Source organism: Amaranthus tricolor, chromosome 5 (assembly GCF_026212465.1).
Source record: "Amaranthus tricolor cultivar Red isolate AtriRed21 chromosome 5, ASM2621246v1, whole genome shotgun sequence".
In the NCBI taxonomy this organism is placed as follows: Eukaryota; Viridiplantae; Streptophyta; class Magnoliopsida; order Caryophyllales; family Amaranthaceae; genus Amaranthus; species Amaranthus tricolor.
This window is the reverse complement of record NC_080051.1, coordinates 23,671,966-23,691,923: the sequence shown is the minus strand read 5'-3', so window position 1 is coordinate 23,691,923 and position 19,958 is coordinate 23,671,966. Positions and strand designations below refer to the sequence as shown.

Here is a 19,958-nt window from a genome sequence, read left to right as displayed (position 1 = left end):
AAGTTATAGACCTATAAATACTTGCCACGTACTTGTAATTTACTAAATTGGTAAATCACGGTTATTTACCTAATAAACCTCAATAGGAATAAACTAAACAAAACAAAAAATGATAAATTAAAATGCCAAAAGCCCCACCTTATCAAATTCTTCCACATAAAAGTAATTTACCGATATTACAAATCATTGTTATTTACTTTGACTATCTCATATCCATTGGTGACAATTTACCAACTTAGTATTACCTCACTCCACTAAAGTTTCTCTCTCTACACGCCCTAAAATGAACACCAAATGAGTTCTGAAGAATAGCTTTCATTCGAAAGTTGTTCAAACTCATTCCTCTCATGTTTTAGACTCTCGGTCTGAATTGAATGTCATAGGGGTAGTCTAGAAGACCAGCTCTAGACAACTTTCCCTTGTAGTTACAAACTTATAGGCCATGTGCGTCATTTAAACGTACATATTTCACGGATCGAGACTTAGACATGTGGATTATTTATTTATTTTTAGACTTCATCAATAACTCTGGGCACTCTTAGTCAGGCACACCTAACATTCCCAAAAATAAACTATCGTCGATTGCAAATTTGAGTGTTCAATTAAAATAAAAATATTCAAAAGGATTAAAGAAAAAATTGAATTACTATTATTGTTCACTATAAACCATTGCTTTCTCTGTCCCTATCAGACCCTCTTAATGAGCACTACTTGGGATATAGATAGTGAAAAGAAGAATTAAGATGGAAAATAAGAAAAAAAATAAATAGATGATAAAATGAATATATAATATAAAAAAATAAATTTATTGATCAGATTAAAAAAAAAGAGTTGAACTATTGACGAAAAAAATGATAATTGACACTAATTAATATAAAAAGTGCTAATCGAGTAGGTAATAAGTAGAACTAGTAACCAATAGCTATCCTTACTCTATAATCCATATGATCATATCGTTTATATGTGGTGGATACCAAGCGTTAGTATGTGGTGGATAACCATTAGTACAGACCTTGAGTTCAGTTTCGAATCGTCACTAACTGATTTTGGCAATTTCTGATTAAATTATGTTGACCTCTTAAATTATCCAAATATTCGAATTGAATTACTAACATCACAAATTCTTCACCCATTTTGCATTACATGTTTGGCACCATTAAATATCACAATACAAATTTCAATTCATTTTCATCACAAATTATCTTCAATGGATCATTAATCATAATCAAATTCGAAGAAAAAACCCAATTCTTCACATTAAAATGGCGGCGGCAGCGGCAACAGCAATTCATTTGCTGCCGAACAGCAGCAAAAAGAGGACACTTTTGATATCAAATCACAAATTAAGAACTACCCAGATTTCTGTTCTTCCTAAAGCATCTGCAAGTACGGAAAACAGCAACACAGGAAAGAAGAAGAAAAGCAACAAAACAGGTACGAAAAGCAAGAACAAGCAGCTTAAAGAAACAAATAAAGAGGAAGAAGATAAGAAGAATCAGATTATTAATAAAAATGTTGTTGAATTGGAGAAGAGTGGGAAAGGTGATAGTACTGATGTGATTAAGAGGTTAGATGATGTGGTTAATCCAGTTGGGTTAGGGAGAAAATCAAGACAAATTTTCGATCAAGTTTGGAAAAAGTTTTCGAATCTAGGGCAGATTTCAAGGACCGAGTATGATGATGGTAGTAATTTGTTGGTGTATGGAGAAGGTGCACCTTTGTGTGAGTTTACTATTCCTGGTGCTCAGAATACGACTGTTCTTGTTGTTGGTGCTACTAGTCGGATTGGCCGTCTTGTTATTCGTAAGCTTATGCTTAGAGGTTACACTGTTAAGGTAGTTTTGATTTTTTGTCTTGTTAACTTGTTTTGGCTCTTTTTTGTGGGTGTGATTTTGTTTTTTGTTTTGATGTATGCAGTGTTATGTTTGCCTTGTGAATTGAAATGTACAAGTTTAGAAGAAACTTTATAGCTATGGGTTAGGATTGGAGGACAACTTGAGATGTACCTTTTTGGGAGTGGTTAATTCGAACTTATAGAACTCCGCATTTGAGTGTTTGTCGCTCATTGCCGGTAGCAAGCCTGGATAAAGAAGGATGATGAGTGATAGGCTTGTGACACTAAGCTCAATAAAACCTAGACACGTCCCATAATCATGAACCAAAATTCAATTTTCGTCATGGTGTCGCTTGATTCATGTGGAATACTACTTGAACTGATGTATTAATGTATTGGTTCAAGTAGCTAACCCCAATCTTTTAATCTTTTGGGATTATGGTTTTGGCATTATTTTCATTGTTGTTTTGTTATCCAAACTTATAGAACATATTTTAGTTGTTAGCGATTTCAACTTGGGGAACTTTTGATAGAACTACTTCAACTTATCAAAATTATAGTGATTTAGTAGTTTTTAGAGTTTTGAATTTGTGTGCTACATGTGTTTCACAATGCCGTTGGTTAGGAATGAATTAAGAATTTAGGAATTCCTCAATCTATGCTACAACTTTACATGCCATACATTATAAATTGGAGGGAGTATATCAATTGAAACTGAAATTATGCATGACTTTTTGATTCTTTCTACTGTGTTCAAATATGATGAGTTTGCATTAGAAGTGATTTTGTTTAAAGGTGTAGTTTATAACGCTGTCTTAAAGACATCATGATAGATGAACTTGAAGCTACACAAGTTTTTTGCTTAACAAGATAGTACTTTATGAAATGTACTACTAATTAGTTCCAGTGACAATGAACCAATTCAACCAAAGTTTAAGCCAATGGTTTAAGCCCCATAATATGTTATATAATCTTCTAGAAGTCAACATGACAAAAAGTCGTGGGTTTAAATCTCATCCACCTCTCATTTCTAGTGGATTGTTCAACGCCAATTGTAAGGCACATGTGATGCATCACACTTCTTACCTGAAGGTATCTCATGTGAGGGGTCGTGATAGAGTATATAACATATTATATGGCTTCAACTTGGGTTGTTTCCTTGACATTTGGTGCTAGGATCAATTCCTTTTTAATTTTAGTTATGACTTACCCTAAGTTGAAGCAAAATTGATTGAAAAAACAAATGAAAATGTACAGGGGTTAGTACGGAGAATCGATCAAGGAGTGATGGATATGCTGCCAAGGTCAGTGGAATTAGTGGTGGGGGATGTAGGTGATCCCTCTACACTGAAAACTGCGGTGGAAGGTTGCAACAAAATCATATATTGTGCCACTGCTCGTTCAGCAATTACAGGGGATCTCAACAGAGTTGACAACCGTGGAGTCTACAATTGTGCGAAAGCCTTCCAGGTATTACTCCATCATATGTTTTTCTGTGCTGAAGTCCTTCTTTCTGAGGTTTATTTGCTCATTGTTGTCAAGCTATATATGTGTGTGAAAAGGCTAGAACATTATTGGGGAGGGAAGGGTTTTGTTTTTCCCTTAGCCGCCCTCTCTAAAAGGTGGGTTTTGCGGCCGTTCTGATGCTATTCGTGTCTGGTATAGGAATGTAGTGGCAGATTTTATTTTCTCTAAATATTTAACTGTTTTGTATCTATAGACGTTTAGTTTAACTCTTAACCAAAGAAATATAATCTTTTATCATCTTGCAACATTGCATATGAAGTTACGAGATGTAATTAGACCGGCGTTGATGTAATAATGTATATTACAGGACTATAACAACCAATTAGCACAGCTGCGAGCAGGTAAAAGTAGCAAAAGCAAGCTTCTGATTGCAAAATTTAAATCAGAAAATTCACTAGATGGATGGGAAGTACGCCAAGGGACTTATTTCCAAGATGTGGTCGCTAGCAAATATGATGGAGGGATGGATGCCAAATTTGAGCTCAATGAAAACGGCCTCGCCATTTTCTCCGGTATATTCTTGTATTTTTGATTACTGATTGCTTCACATTTTCTTCGTAAAGAATCTACTTGAATAATTCATGTATGTACAACGGCTAAACCAAGCTTCGTCTCCAAATCCTAATGCATTCAAACCCTATATGAGACATGGGTTTGTGACTTTCTGCTTTTATGATAGGATATGTTTTCACTAGAGGAGGATATGTGGAACTATCACGGAAACTTTCACTTCCGTTGGGTTTTACTCTAGATCGGTATGATACCTCAATTGTACATTGTTTCGATTTATCTTCTCGTATTATGTGATTAATACTTGTGCTTTAATATCGTGAAATTCATATAATTAGGTATGAAGGTCTAGTTCTTTCTGTTGGTGGCAACGGTCGTTCCTATGTTGTGATCCTTGAAGCTGGTCCTCTTGCTGATGCATCCCAAAGCAAAATGTATTTTGCAAGAATTAATACAAAAGCTGGCTTTTGCAGGGTATTAAATCATCTATCAGAAAATTTAATTGATTATTGGATATTGTCGTCTTGAAATTCATTTCTCAATCTCTAATTCATGTCTGAAACCTGTATGTTTATTTCATTGGTGTTTGAAAGGTTAGAGTTCCTTTTTCAAACTTCCGGCCAGTGAATCCAACTGATCCTCCTTTAGATCCATTTCTTGCGCACACGTTGATTATACGCTTTGAGCCTAGGCGGCAGGTATCTTTCTTATTCTGATGTTCTTTTCTGTTGAATGGATATGCTAAGTATTAAGTGGTAATGGAAAATTGTGGAAAAAAAAAATCGAACATTGCCTATACGCTTTGACCATAAATAGAAGCATACACTATCAATGTTGCTTTATCAAACGTTTTTCCTCCCTCTTTACTCCATTTCCACCCATCATATTCTCATGACCATGTGATATGAGATGGTAACGGAAAATTGTGAACAAAAGAACTTTTTGATGATTAAACTTTCATTACCATGGGAATGATATTATACATATCATGAAAATTTATACTATAAATCATACCCATTACTACCAATTAGTACCGTTAACCAAACGGGTTGTTAGTGTTTATTGATTATTGAAGTGTTTAAAAGGCAATATTTTTGTTTTCCACCAACTTTTAGTTTCCAAAATGACACCTTTACTCGTACACAATTTAACGTTTAGTTATTTTGTCTTAGAGTCCTGCTTATCCATTTAGAATATATCTTGGTGCAGAGACCTGTAGAAGGGCCTAAAGGAATGAAACAAGATCCAAGAAGTTTCGAGCTAATTTTGGAATACATAAAAGCCTTGCCTGTGAGTGTGAAATGATTTTTTATTTTTAGTGGCTTTAGAAAACTATGCAACTGTAGATTTTTAACACTCAGATGATTTATTACATGCAGAGTGGTCAAGAAACAGACTTCATCTTGGTATCATGTACAGGTTCAGGGATAGAAACTTCGAGAAGGGAGCAAGTTTTGAAAGCTAAAAAGGTAATACAGCTCTTACCTCTCACGTTAAGTTTATCGTTCTCCATTTACTCCGCCTGTGAGTGCTCGTCCTCGTCGCTCATTGCTAATCCCAATCCCGGATAAATGAGGATGGTGAGCGGTAGGTTTATGACAACAGCTTAGTAAAACCTAGTCACATGATCACATCCCATGATTATAAACCAATAATCAGAATCAATGTGGACGACAACTGAAAATGATCTATTGGTTCATGTAGTCGACCCGTATCTTTTGGGATTAGATTAAGCTTTGGCATTGTTGTTGCAATGGAACTTGGGTAGATAATGTCTAAGATTTGTTATTTTTCTGTAAGTAGTTCTTTTGTATAAAAAACTATGTCTCAGTTTCTGAACATAAAAAAAACCGTTAAAATGGAATTGTATTAATGTATTTATTATCTTTGGTAGGCTGGTGAAGATTGCTTGAGAAGATCAGGACTTGGTTATACAATAGTCCGTCCTGGTCCTTTGATGGTAAGTTCAACATCTCTTGAATTTCTTTCGCATCATGGTAAAAATATTCGGTAATGAACTTAACTTGTGCATCTCTAAATCGTTACCCAGGAAGAACCTGGAGGACAACGTGCTCTAATATTTGACCAGGGAAACCGTATATCTCAGGTAAAGAAAAAAGTTAAATCACTTTGTTAGGCTTTATTAGATCTTGTTCATAGTGTAAAAACAAGACCGTATCACATCGCGTCGGCCGTGTTGTAAAGTTTTATAAAAACAACTAACCTATATTTTCCGCATTGTAAAGGTGTAAAAAATAGCGTTTTGGGCCATATCAAGGGATATCTTTTGGTTTTGACCTATAATTTAAACGCATCACTCTTGTTACTGCATCACCGTTTTGTCACCGCAATCGTGACCATTAACGCATTTTTACTCTATGATCGTCTTTTTCACTCACAAATCAAAATTGGTGTAGGGAATAAGCTGTGCAGATGTGGCTGATATCTGTGTAAAGGCTCTACATGATTCTACTGCCAGAAACAAGAGTTTTGATGTGGGTGTTTTTTCACTTGTTTTCTTAAAATACTGAATTTAAGAACATGTTAAGCCCAACTTTCCTGATTCTTTTTACTTCCACATTTTTAGGTGTGCTATGAGTATGTGGCTGAGCAAGGACAGGAGCTTTATGAACTGGTAAGAGATCATTCACTTGAGCTTTACGGTTTTCTTGTTTTTGTTCTCATTTTTTTGTGGAAGTGGAACTAGACCGGTCAAAATGGTCGGGCGGGAGGGTTTTGGTTTTGATCATTTTCGGTTGAGTCAATTCTAGTTGGGTTCAGGCCAATATAACAAGTTAAAGGTTTGTAGTTTTTCTATCTTTACATTTTTTATTTTTATAGAGAATAATTTCTTAAAAATTGGTCCAATCTACCGATTTTAAGGCTAAAACAAAAAATTGTTGATCTAAGATACAAAAATTGACTAGAAATGTAGTGTGCCTCGACTAGAAATGGTAACGTGAAACAAAAATTGACAAAATCAAGAAATTGAGCCGAAGTCGTGTTATAGTCGGTTTTAACCCAATATTTTCCTATTAGGTGATCTTGTAGCTACGGGTCAAATTTTCAGGTTCTAACCTAGACCCACTATGATTTCTGGTCTGATCAATTTGTTATTGGGCTTGTATACAACAAGACCCACACATGAGTTATTTTTCCAACATGGTCAATTTCGAGTCGGGTAAAAGTTTGACATGTCTAATGAAGAAGTGTTGTTTGTTTTGGTACATTGCAGGTTGCACATTTGCCTGATAAGGCAAATAATTATTTAACTCCTGCGCTCTCAGTTCTTGAGAAAAACACCTAATTTAAAGCATTTGGTGATCTCCTTGGCGTTTGTTTGTCAGAAATATGGAAATTAATTAGCATTTTTTTTCTTAATTTCTTTATACCATTTGTGTATGAGTGTATAGCATTACAGGATGTAAAGACAGCATGATTTTCTTTTTTCCTTTTCGATCCTTTCGAGATGAAAACACATCATATTCATATCAGCTTTGAATCTTCTGTTCTGATTGTAAAAGAAAGTGTATAATGTAAAACGAGTTCTGGAGTTGCATAAATCTTTCAAGAACATAGAATTTTTTGATTGCAGCCATGAATGCATTCTGGATATTCAGACAGTGTTCAAATAACTTTAAGTTCACATAATGGATGATAAGTTCGCAGTAAAGAAATTAAGTTCTGATCAGCGCTAATAAATTCAAATTAACGTTTTTTTGAATTCGAATTTAAGTCCGAATTCAAAGTCATTATAAGAATTGTTTATGAAAGGCTTTGGTAAAAATGTTTGCATTGTTAATGGTTCATGAGCCCTTTTTCACTAGAGTCATCTATATAACACAAATTTTATACATAATTAACCTTATTTTTCTTAATTTAACGGTCCGTTTGGTACATGGTATTAGAGGACGGTAATGGTAATAAAATTAAGTAATGAAAATTTTGGTTGTTTGGATGCTTTCAATGGTAATGGATGGTAATAAAATAAGGTAATGAAATTACCAAAAAGGGCCATTTTCATTACCATCAAACAACATGGTATTAGGCGGTAATCGTAATGAAGTATTACTGTGGTAATAAAATAAGGTAATATTGTTTTGAGCTGAAGAAAAAAAATAATGAAGAAAAAAAAGGTAATGTATGTAATTATCCAAAAAATATTATTATTAAAAAAAGAATCATTAGATAGAATAATTTAGATACAATAATGCTTTTAGATACAAATAGACAATAATGAAACTAAGAGTCATTACCATTTTTTATTACTAACAACCAAATGCAATCAATGGAATATTATCTTCCATTACCATTCTTTAGTCATGCACACCAAACAAAAGAATCTTCATTACCAATTCTCATATCCATTCTTTCATTACTATTGCCATTACAACATTTCATTCCCATTACTTTATTACCATCAACCAAACGGGCCGTAATATTTTATTAATGTTTATGATTTTCATTTATCATACTTATTTAGCTAATTACTAGTAGAATACTGACACCAACATATCGTTTATTTGTTCATCTAAAAGCGAAATTTCATCTAATATCGTCATTTTCTTGTATTCAACTCGTTTATGAATATTTGTAGGCTTGCGATTATTATTGTCAAAACTTACACACACACGACATGGTGTTTAAAGCATCTAATGTCATCGAAAAACTGCAATATCCATGTCAAATAACAATGGTGATCAAAGCATCTACAATTTTAATTAATAACATCAATTATATTTTTATGGGTGTTGCACTTGGATGATGCCTTTGGGTATGTTATGCCTATATTCATCTTAATATAGATGAATATGTGGCCGACTTGTTTGGGCATCTTCAAGATAGTATCGCTAATGTTCTAATGAAAGCAACATAATCTACAAATAAATGACTTGTTTGGGCATCTTCAAGATAGCATCTTTAAACAATGTCATAACGTTTTAAAGGACAAACAAAATCACATGTTTGTTTGTTGTTAATAACAACAAAATAAACATTTGTTATTTTTTTATACTTTCAAACGTAATAGCAGTCTTTTCTGTTCACTGTTAATAACAACGAAAGAAGAGTTTTGACTCTTTTTTTACCAATTTTTTTGTTCATTATTAGTAACATTAAATAAATACTTAACCTAACCTTTGACGTAAAGACAATTATTTTAGATCTTAAAAATTCTCAAAATTTATTTTGAAAATTTTTATTGAAACTAAGCTTATTTTTTTCAAATTTTCTTTTGAATGAGGACCATTAATGTTCATTGTGTAATTTTAAAACCCTCCCACCCCAAACAGAAAAAGAAAAGAAGAATCTAATCCACAAGTGTCAACTGCTAAAGTCCCTTCATTATCTTCTCTAAAATGATACCCCAAATGCACACCGCAGGCAGCACTAGTAACAGCAGCACCCATATTAGCCAAACTTTCTGGTCACTAAATTTCAACAGATCAAGATTATACCATCAATTCTACTCCCACCCTTTCTCCTCATCTTCAATCTGGAACTGGAAACTTATTCATGTAAATGGGAATGGAAGTGTAAGGAATCGCCAGGGAATCAGCGGAATTGGAATGCTAGCAGCTGCAGTAGTGCTGTCGACGCCTCCGCCTTCAGAGGAGACATTGTCTAATATACCCCTAGAACTTTCTGGAAAGTTCTGTGATCCTTTGGATAAGGAATGTGATCAAGCGAATACTCAAATGAAGAAGAGAATTCAACGCCCGAAGTCTAGGAATGCAGAGAAATGTACTACTAAATGTGTTGGTACTTGTATTCGTGGAGGTGATGGCTCCCCCGGTGAAGGTCCTCTCAATGTTCGAAGGTATTGTAATTGAGTAGCCTTATCATAACCTTGCAACTGTCTGTTAGATAATTGGCACTAAAGCAACTAACTTTCTGTTTGGTAATCCGTACTAACCGGTGGTAATGGTAATGAAAAGTTAGTGTAATTTTGGTTGGAATGTATCATGTCACAAAATTTATTCCAATGTCTCATTTGAACACGTAATATTAGGTGGTAATGAAAAATTGTAAAGAAGAGAAAGTTATTACCATGAAAATGACGTGATACATATGAACATATCATAACAATTTACACTACAAAATCATTTCAATTCCACCCTTTATTAACGATAACCAAACGGGCGTTAGGGGTGTTGCATGGGTCCTCCCAATGTTTGATCAGAGCAGATTTTTTAATTTAATAATTTAGCTTAAAAATCATCTTTTTATCTTTTCGTAACTGAAAAGTCATCTATCGAACACTTTCTACGACTTTTGATTAACCAACAAGCCAAAAGTCATCCAAAAAGTTAACCTTTTAATGCTATTGTATTTGATTGTGCAGACCCATTATTGTCTTCAAGCAAGGATTTCGGAGTCGTCAATATTGGTAAACTCAGAGTATTTCAGCAATGTCTTAGTTTGTTTCAGTTGAATGCTTATATAACTAACATGTTTTCTCATATATTCATTCTCAATCTGTTGTGCAGCTTGGTGGAATGCTCAGATATATGCAACTTGCTTGATGATGTTGATAAGGGTAAGTAATTTGGATACTATCACATGATTCATCAATCTTCTCGCAAATGATGAATCGGAAAATCAATCTTCTCGCAAACTATAAATCGAAAAATGCAAATTAGCTAGCGAATTATGTTAATCTGAACTTGGGTCATTGCATTTTATTTATACTATTTCAACCCCTTAAATGCATGTTCAATGAGTACTTGCTCGCAATTGGCAATTCATCGTGGGTAGTTCCGTGGAAGTATTTAAATCCATGTAATACTCCTTTTTTCAATCATTGGACGAAATTCATGTACATATTTCATTGGACGATGTATTGTTGACAACAATAATGCTAGAGCTTTTAATCCATTTGAGAAACTAAATTCATTCGCACTAATATAATTGCAATTACAATGTATATGTATTTACAGTTATATATACAAGAAAATTCGAGTAACTTTTCTTCATGAGATTAAAAAATACCCACTTTTTCACTATATTCCTCGGTCCTTTTGAATTTGCTATATTACAAAATCAAAGTAAGAGTTTGTTTGAATGTATTATAGCAAATTCAAATGAACGGAGGAAGTATACCTCTCGGATTATTCATGATTTATATTGCAGGCTTGGGTAGCATTAAACTGACAAGTAACAAGTACGCTACCAATGTAGATAGACACACCATTACTGGTAAACTATTTCAGGTAGAAATAGGTAGCGAAACCGAGAATCAAAAGGGTTAACCACAAAATGCCGAGAAGCGAAAAGTTTCTGCCGCTTTTGGGTTATATGTTGGTCGATGAAAGCAGTCTGCTCCGGAGGCAGATAGCGTGATATCCACTGAGCAAGTTTCGAATCATCTACATGATTTTTGGAGAAGCAGTGTAGCATCTTCGGCACCAGCAACTTCCCTTTGCTACTCACACCAACTGAAGCCCGAATAAAATCACGCTGTGCGGCTTCAAGTTCATCTCGGACATTCCTTGCAGTGTACACTTGAACCTACATTGGCCAGGCGAGGTCAGAGTAATCTATCTGAGTTCTACTGCGAAAGCACTACAATTCCCGAAAATAAAACAAGCAAGATATTCCTTTACTTCAATGCCATTCACTGGCTCCCACCTAAGTGGGTTTGGCGAGGAGGGATGTACGCAACCTTACCCTTGTTAGTGATAACAAAGAGGTTGTTTCTGATCGATCTTTGGTAACAAACATCATCTGCACCTTCACGTAAATAAGAAGTGCACATGAATTAACGAGTATTTTTGATATAGTATATTATAATTCGAAATTAACGAACTATAAATGTTTAGCCTATCGATATAAAGGACCAAAACAAAGCAAGAAATGAAAGAAAGAAATACCGCAGGAGAAGAGTACATCCCACAGCTGAGAGCAAATGCAAGATTTGGTTCATAAGAATCGATTGCGAATTTCTTTTGCTCCTCAGACACCTTCAGCTTGTTAAGAGGAAGGAGTAAAGCCTGAAGATCAAATAGATAAATCACAATCAACTCAGAAAGAAATCATCCAATCAAGAGAAAAACAATATTATGCTTATTGACATAAAAACCAAGGCAATCCCGTACAATTTGAGGACGGTGAATAGGCGGTCTCATCTTCAGGATCACATACTCGATGACCGCAGCACTGAATAAATGACCACCTACTGTATAAGCTGCCTGAGAACATTAAAAACACCTACTTACTTACCTTTATCGAAAAAAAAATACCTACTTACTAAAAAAACGTAAGTGGATATCAAAGTTCAAACCTTTTGCATCAGCGAAAAAAACTTCATTTCACTTCTAGGGACTCCATATGCAAGATAAGCCTGGAATAAGGTTCGAAAGATAAAAAGAACAATATTAACATCTAATATTTTCCATTACTTGACTCATTTGAAAAACAAAACGTAAGAAACTGACGTGCATAATTAAGGCATTATATAGGTTGATCCAAAAAGCCAGCTTTTCATCACTGCTCAAGAGGATAGGATTCACTTTAGCCAATTGCTCCACAAGTATCCTGTCCTCCAAAAGTGAAAAACCAAAATGCATCAATCCATTGCCAATGGTAACTATTTAGTTGATTAATATTTTGGGGCTGAAGCACAACACGCAAGATCAGTGTAACATAATTCGCTATCTAACTCACGATTCACTCAAATTTCCCACGAATAGCCCAAAACCGACCATAATTCGCTTTTTTCGATTCGCAAGGAGATTAGCGAATCATGTGACACTGTGCAAGATCAAATATCAACTCTCCTATCCCTATGTGACTATGAACCGAAAACGGAGGGGAGGAAGAGAAAAGAAAAAGATCAAGAAAAATATTAACCTGAATCTGCGCAGTGATCCTGCAGCATATTCCAGCTGCCTTTTTCCAACCGACATCCAGGAAACTTCTGTTGCCAAACCATACCTCCCTATCTCCATCCAACTTAATTTGCCACTTACTTTATACGGATCGAAGGTATTTTCTGTTCCTAGCACCTCAGAATCACGAGGCAAATCGATCTGTGGACTTTTCGCCCACATGGGAACCATCAAGTGTTCCGACAATGACCATGATGGTGCATTAGAATGATGAGCATGTGGTGAACTTGGTATATCCATCGGGGTATAATTCGGAGAAGGGGCAGATTCTGCTAAAGAGATGAAAATACTTCTCATGCATCGCACCATCTCCTCTGATAACCGATTAGGATGATTCCATAGGCCCTTTGGGGAAAGCTCCTTAATGGGTTTCTCAACATTAACAGGACCACCACGCTTAGGATGCATTTTCGGCGATAATGGACTCCCCTGGAAAGAACAAATTAGTTTAATTGAGGTGAAACAGCTAAATTACACAACTGGTAAGAACCAAGGTCCAATTACTAAGAGACCATAGTGTAAAAATGCGGTAACGGTCGCGATTGCGGTAACGGAAGGGTGATACGCTAACGGGAGTGATGCAGTTATCATAATGCCTAAATATCGGTCGAAACCATAAGATATCGCTTGATCTAGCACAAAACGCGGATTTTTTACACCTTTACGACGCGGGAAATATTAGTTCATGTTTTTGAAAACCTTTACAACACGGACAATGCAATGTGATGTGGCCTTGTTATTATGCCAACGGAAGGATGATACGCTAATAGGAGTGATATGCTATGACAAATGACATTGCAGATTAGACAAAAATATGAAGACTCTGATACATACCTGACAAGAAGGTGAAGAAGACTTCTTGGAGTATGATCGCTGTAGATGGTATTCAGCAAGTCTCCTTTCATTTCTTTCTTGACTGAGTTGAAAATGGAGAGAAACCATCTCTTCTTCAAGTTCTGAAATTGAGTTCTCTAAAGCCGCAATACTGGTCAAAAGCTCAACTGTCTACGAAGTTATCAAAACAACTGTAATCAGGATTTTAGAAGGATACAAACTATGCTAAGCACTATAGTTCACAACCTCACATATTTTTTTACTTTGCCTTTTGTGTTGCAACTTGTGAACCACGGATTATTAATAATGAATACGACAGAACAAGCTAAATAAAAAGGTGAGAAGTGCAAAAGATAGAATATGCCATACACGTTGAGGAAAGTGTGATGGAGTAGACAATTCCTTGAAATTCTTTTCGGTGGCATGCTCCAGAGCCACATGCAATTCTTTTTCTTCCTGCAACTGTTGTTGTAAACTTTGAACCTGGAGAATAAAGGATTTACACAGATGACTTAAAGAAGTACCCAACTTCAGAACATGAAAGAAAAGTCATACTAATGATTTTTGGATAAGACTATATTCTTGGCAAATCCTAGATGCCAATCTCAGATGCCGATTGGAATGGAAAAACTTCTTCATTTTCAGCATTTAGAGTACAAGGACATGTGCCTAATGTGCGTTAGGCACTAATACTATGCATGTAATATGTTCTTGAAGGTCATCATGCAACACAATAAGAAAACTTAAATTCCAAAAATGAAGATTGGTGCATCTTGGATGGTGGATGGTTTAAGAAAGATTGCATCAAAACTGAAAAGTCAACGGAAGGTGAGAATACATGTTACACAATATCTGTCAAAATTATGTGATGAATCTTTTGCCCTTATCCCAATTTCATAATTTGTGAGCAACATAGTAAGCTTAAGACTAGAAGTAGTTGATAAATTGATATGGTGTGGCTTGGATAGGTGCTAGCAACAATTGAATGAAAAGTCTTGAGATAAGAACATCTCGAAATCTCAAAGTTTCAGGGACTGGAACTATACATAAGGAACCTCATTGGGTTGCAAGGGGCCAGAGGGTGCCTGTGGAGGTAAGTGTACATGTCAACTGAACACAATCAATATGTAATATCAACTAGTTTGCTAACAGGACACCAAAAGAAAAAAGATAATGCAGCTTTCATGAGACTTCAAGGTCCCACATTTCAGCATCTTTTGATCTGCAAGACCCTAGGCCCACTAATAAGTTTTCTGATATTCCAGCAAAAGGTCCATAAAGAAATACGCTTCCATCAGAAACTATCATAAGTCCATAATCACTTTCACTGTCAAAAACATGCAAGGAGTCGCTAATTTAATTTTTTTACATTTTCAACTTAAAAAATCAGTTTAAAAGGAATATGGCACATACAGGTGAGGCGCGCCAAAACCCAAGCAAAATAAAATTTAGAAAATTCTGAAGAGAAAAGAAATAAAGGGAAAATGCATATCTAATGGGTGCTCGGTTCAATGGGCTTCTTCTGAGGCTAAGACAAAAAGGCACTATAAGTCGCTCGACTTAGACGCTGTAGAGCACTATGAGGCACTCAACTTATAGAATCACCTCGTTCAATTCTATCAAGGCGCCCAACCCATGCTCATCCAAGACGCTCTCCTAAGGCACTCAATGTCGAACATTTAAAACTAATTACAACTATGATAAAAAGTAAGAAGACAACACTATCTTTTCATTTCCGATGCTTACACCAATCACAAGGCTAAGGCTTAGCTTATCTAATTCCCACCACTCGTAAGAATACCTTCAGGTCTTGGAATAAAAATCTGTCGTTACGTTACGTAACACCCGAAATCCTTAATCCCAATAATATAAGGGTGGCGTGTCCGGTATCGAAATAGTTACAACTCTATAAGCTATACCATATCTTGAGCCTAAGAATTTTACATTGAGTTTGAAACTCTAACCACAGTTCGATCAAAATAGTCGACAACCATCCCAGTTGAGAAAGTTTAAAATAGCAGGCTACAACGATAGCCTTTTCTCTCAGCCATAATTTTTACAACTTCACAAGATGATATTTTTAATAAGGAAAATTTTATTATTATATAAAGAGCAACATACAAGCTAAGAATAGGGTTGAGACATCCCTGAAATGAACAAAAAAGTTACATTAAGATTCTTCATTCATTACTACAAAGATCATCTAGAAAAAAATTGGTAATAAGCCATTAGATCTAGCCCAAAACGTGGTAGGAACTTGGCTCTCTCCCAACCAACCTCTAACAAAAGAGCTATATCCCTAAAAGTTCTACAATTCCAAGTATATTTAAGTGACCCTTGGTAGTTGGCACCAAAATCAAACAATCTTATTTGAAAAAAATCTCCAATTTCGAACTTCAAAAGCTCTATCCAAAGCTCTCCCCTGACGCTAAATTTGTGTTACTCTTAACTATATTAAATCCCAATTCACCTCGATATCATTCAAAAGATATGAAAGCCTATGAAGGTTGAGCGAGATGATGGAAGGAAAAAAAAAAGACAAAGAAAAATAATATGGCCTGCTTCATTGCCAAATATGTCAATAAGAGCTCAGGTGAGTCAAAGAATGACACCCACTTCTTACTGATCAAATGTAGTCAAGTATAATGATTGCAATTTGCAAAACCACACTGCTTCTCTCATATGGGTTTCCAAGGCAAGCCAAAACCTATAAAAATGCAGCAGCAAGCACCCACCTAGAGAGAGAAGCAAAAGAAAGATTGATGACATTACTCTTAAACATCGACACTCATATGTGGCACTTGTGCAGGGGTAGATTAGTTGCTATCAGGTATATATTCTGTTCATGGTAAGGTCAAACTCATTTTCAAGTTGGTAAGCAAGATGAGGCATCACTTCTATTTGTCCAGAAGAGATTTGCACAACCTAGGATTCTATTTTTATTTTTTTCGATAAATTAATCACATATAATCCCTAGTACATCTAGCCGTCAACCAATTGGTACACAGCCTAGGATTCCACTTTCAAGATTAGTTCTACGTCCACATATTTTGGTTCATATGCTACCCTTCCTCTAGTCCAACACCAAGCAAGTTGCTCAATTGAGGTTTCTCACGTGATCCAAGAATCACAAATGTGATATCTTTCATTGGAATTGTCAATAAATGAAATAATCTTGTTTACAGTAAAATATGTTGGATGGTGCTGGTAATATCTCATGATCTTGTTCATATAGGTTAGTGTTTACAAGAGAACACAACATGGATAATTCTAATATTTCAAAGACCCACATTTGAGTATCCCTATAAAGAAAAGATGGATAATCCATCCCACAATCAATCAACTTGACCTCCAAATGTCACAAAAGTATTTTGTACAACACTTTAGGAGTAACTAAGGCACTAGTGTGGATTTCTACGTTAAAAGTGTTGCAACCATGCCCATTTTGGTTAGCCACATAACTATGGGTTATGTTTTCTAACTGCAAAACAATTATGATTTTTTTATATTCTCCGATGTGAACCAATTGTCATTAATAAGGGTAAGGTTGTGTAAATTGGACTCCCCCGAAACCAATTAGGCAAAAGTGACTTGAGTGAATTGGGGTAACAGAGCGTTATTGCAATTTAACTACTATTTTGATAGATATAGCTTTTGAAGATGATACATTCCACACTCCACACTCCACACTGCAATCTGAAGAAAAAGAAGCCCTCTCTTGCAATGGAGTAAGCAACATAAAACTCGCCTCTAACAAAGAATAAAAAGATGACTACCTTCCTCCTGATGATAGTCAGCTATATATGGATATGATGAAGACTAAAAAAGGGACTTTTAGAAAAAGCTGAAACAACGTCAAAATTGCAAATAAGCACCCCAAGGTAAACAGATACTAAAATCAATTAAATCCATGAACTATGGTGAGATTAAAATTACGCAAACACTTACATCTTTCTCAAGCTGAAATTTGTACGAAAAAGCACCATCATTTCTGCCATAGTATCCCAAATTTTCACCTACAATGTGATTGCTTGCCTAGCATGAAACAACAATACTTAGTTCCCTAATCAACATTACTGAATTATGATCAAGAAAGCTAGAGTAGCATTATTTAAGGAACTTATAATAGACATTATGATTTGTTAGTGAAGGGCTATGTTACTTGGACTCGGGTATTAATGTCGGATACTGGTACGAGTCCTAATGTCGGATACGTCTAAATATTCAATTTTACGCTTAAAATGAAGTGTCTAAGTGCCATAACATTGTATGAGTATCAAGGATCGAACACGGGTATGTGAAGCAAAATAAAGAGTCTGAATAACATAGGTGAAGGTAAAATGTTAATATAGTCAAAACTTCCTCCGTGTTGGCCCCATGTCAAAGTTGAAACCATTATAAACCTCATTTAGCCACAAAAATTCTACAACATCCTATCAATAAAGAAACAAAACAAGGTGCCGTACAATGTACATGTCAATTGTCAAGTTCCAGCCACGTTTGAATATACATCCTTTTAGCCAAGACTAAAACACATATATACAACCGAAGTAAACCTTCGTTTCAAGTTATTATGTACAGCACATAGAAGTCTACGATGGAACAATCCACAAAAACGCATCACTCAAAAGTTCAGTTAAAAATGAATATACTGCAAAATCCTCGACCCAATGCCTACAATAGGGTCGAACCTAAAGTTGAGATACTGCAATAAAAACTTTTTATCTAACTATGCTAAACTGCTATTTATTCTAACATGTATATATTACAAATCTTGCTAAGAAATGACCATATTTTAGTCAGATTCCAATCACCAGTGCCAACTACACAACGCAACCACTCCCTTTAATTCCTAAACTCACAATCCCACCCACCACATAATTCAACCAACATTTATTATTAGTACCAAAAAAGGACATTTATTCTAAAGAAGGAAGAATCTGACCATCAATCTTTCCATAAAAAAACACCAAAAACTGTAAAAAATTATTATAATTAATTGAATTAAACCTGACCTTTAATCTAGATATCAAAAAGCATAGATAGTAACTCAATAAATTGACAAAATGTTTCCTTTTCTTCTCTTTACAGAAGTTATGGAGACTCACCTTCATAGAAAACCAATGTTTGCGACCATCATCAAGAGGGTTTGAACAATTATCAACAGAGCCGGTAGAGCAATAACCAAAGGGGGAGTCATTTCTACATAAAATTTCAACAAAAACAGTAATGTCAAACACAGAATTGTTCATTAGAAGTTGCAAGATTGTCAAAAGTACATCGAATTACACAAAAATAAACCAAATTGGGAAGTACCCAATTGCAACCCATATAAAATTAGAAAAGAAAGGACTCAAAAAAGGAGGGAAAATGCAATTTCAAACATACCCATAAAAACCCACAAAAAAAGGAGATAGAAAACTTACATGTTCAAAGCAGAAGACAACAAAGCTGAAGTTCCAGACATATCTTTCAATTTTGCATAATTTATTGAAACACCCAAAAGTTCAAAAATTTTCAAGAATGGCAGATTTCTTCAAACAAAGAGGTACATACAAAACCTGAAAATGCCCACAAAACCCAGAAAAGGGATAGAAAAACCCTTAAAACCCAAAGGAGGATAGAAAAACCCTTAAAACCCAGAAAGAAAAAGATGAAGAAAACAGCAATTGTGGAGGAAAAAGCACTTAAATTTAGAATCTACCAGTAGTATCGAAAAAGATTGCAGTAAATGCAAACTACTACAAAATCTCAAGCATAATGACAATAAAAGACAACAAAATGAGAAAGGTAATGAGAGAATAGAGAGGGAACTATGCTTCATGTGAAGGAAAAATGTTAAAGGGCTAAAATAGGAGGACATTTATGACATGAATTAGAGTGTACTGTTAGAAGTCACTTTCATTTTCCAACGAATCCACAAAAATCTCATTGCTGTTGTTGTTTATCAACCAGCATATTGTGTTTACCGAAACAAGTAAAACCAAAATGGGGAGAGCCCACTAAATATTTTCTCAATTTGGGGATGAATCCTTATAAAACCCTTGATTGTGCAATACTATTATTACAAATAGTTAAATTTTAAAAAATATTCGGGGTGAAACTTAATAACAATTTATATTACATGGATGAAGAATAATGTCTATTATATGTCAAAGTAGTAATGTCTGTCCAAGTATAGAGTTACTAAATTCAAGTTATGCTTAAGTCTTTAGGCGGAAGGTTTTTGAAGATGGTTGAAGGAGTTTGAAAATCTTTGAATAAATCTATAAATAAACAAAGTTTATTAATCCGAGGTCGAATGTGAATATGAAAATAAGAATTATTTAGAGTCTAGAGAGAATTTAGAAAACTTACTTCATTAG

The 19,958-nt window shown here is 35.0% G+C and overlaps 3 protein-coding genes across 3 annotated transcripts; 2 read left to right on the top strand and 1 right to left on the bottom strand.

Annotated features, from left to right (window-relative positions):
• The first annotated feature begins 838 nt into the window (after window positions 1-838).
• Window positions 839-7,466, top strand: LOC130812938 (protein HIGH CHLOROPHYLL FLUORESCENCE PHENOTYPE 173, chloroplastic). The gene is made up of 13 exons (XM_057678592.1): window positions 839-1,835; window positions 3,092-3,304; window positions 3,669-3,873; window positions 4,041-4,116; window positions 4,210-4,345; window positions 4,465-4,569; window positions 5,081-5,161; window positions 5,251-5,340; window positions 5,766-5,831; window positions 5,922-5,978; window positions 6,289-6,366; window positions 6,459-6,506; window positions 7,107-7,466. Exons 1-13 carry the CDS (start codon window positions 1,263-1,265, stop codon window positions 7,176-7,178), a joined length of 1,800 nt encoding a protein of 599 aa, XP_057534575.1. The 5' UTR covers window positions 839-1,262; the 3' UTR covers window positions 7,179-7,466.
• A 1,687-nt stretch (window positions 7,467-9,153) lies between these two features.
• Window positions 9,154-10,754, top strand: LOC130813192 (uncharacterized). The gene is made up of 3 exons (XM_057678952.1): window positions 9,154-9,689; window positions 10,215-10,259; window positions 10,360-10,754. Exons 1-3 carry the CDS (start codon window positions 9,229-9,231, stop codon window positions 10,415-10,417), a joined length of 564 nt encoding a protein of 187 aa, XP_057534935.1. The 5' UTR covers window positions 9,154-9,228; the 3' UTR covers window positions 10,418-10,754.
• On the bottom strand, window positions 10,748-19,563 carry LOC130813191 (uncharacterized). The gene is made up of 11 exons (XM_057678951.1): window positions 19,020-19,563; window positions 18,702-18,795; window positions 17,542-17,628; window positions 13,963-14,076; window positions 13,594-13,764; window positions 12,722-13,188; window positions 12,307-12,406; window positions 12,153-12,212; window positions 11,968-12,060; window positions 11,743-11,862; window positions 10,748-11,380 (listed from the first exon to the last, which is right to left on the bottom strand). The coding sequence occupies exons 1-11, from the start codon at window positions 19,058-19,060 to the stop codon at window positions 11,063-11,065; spliced, it is 1,665 nt and encodes a 554-aa protein (XP_057534934.1). The 5' UTR covers window positions 19,061-19,563; the 3' UTR covers window positions 10,748-11,062.
• Between the last annotated feature and the right edge of the window lie 395 nt (window positions 19,564-19,958).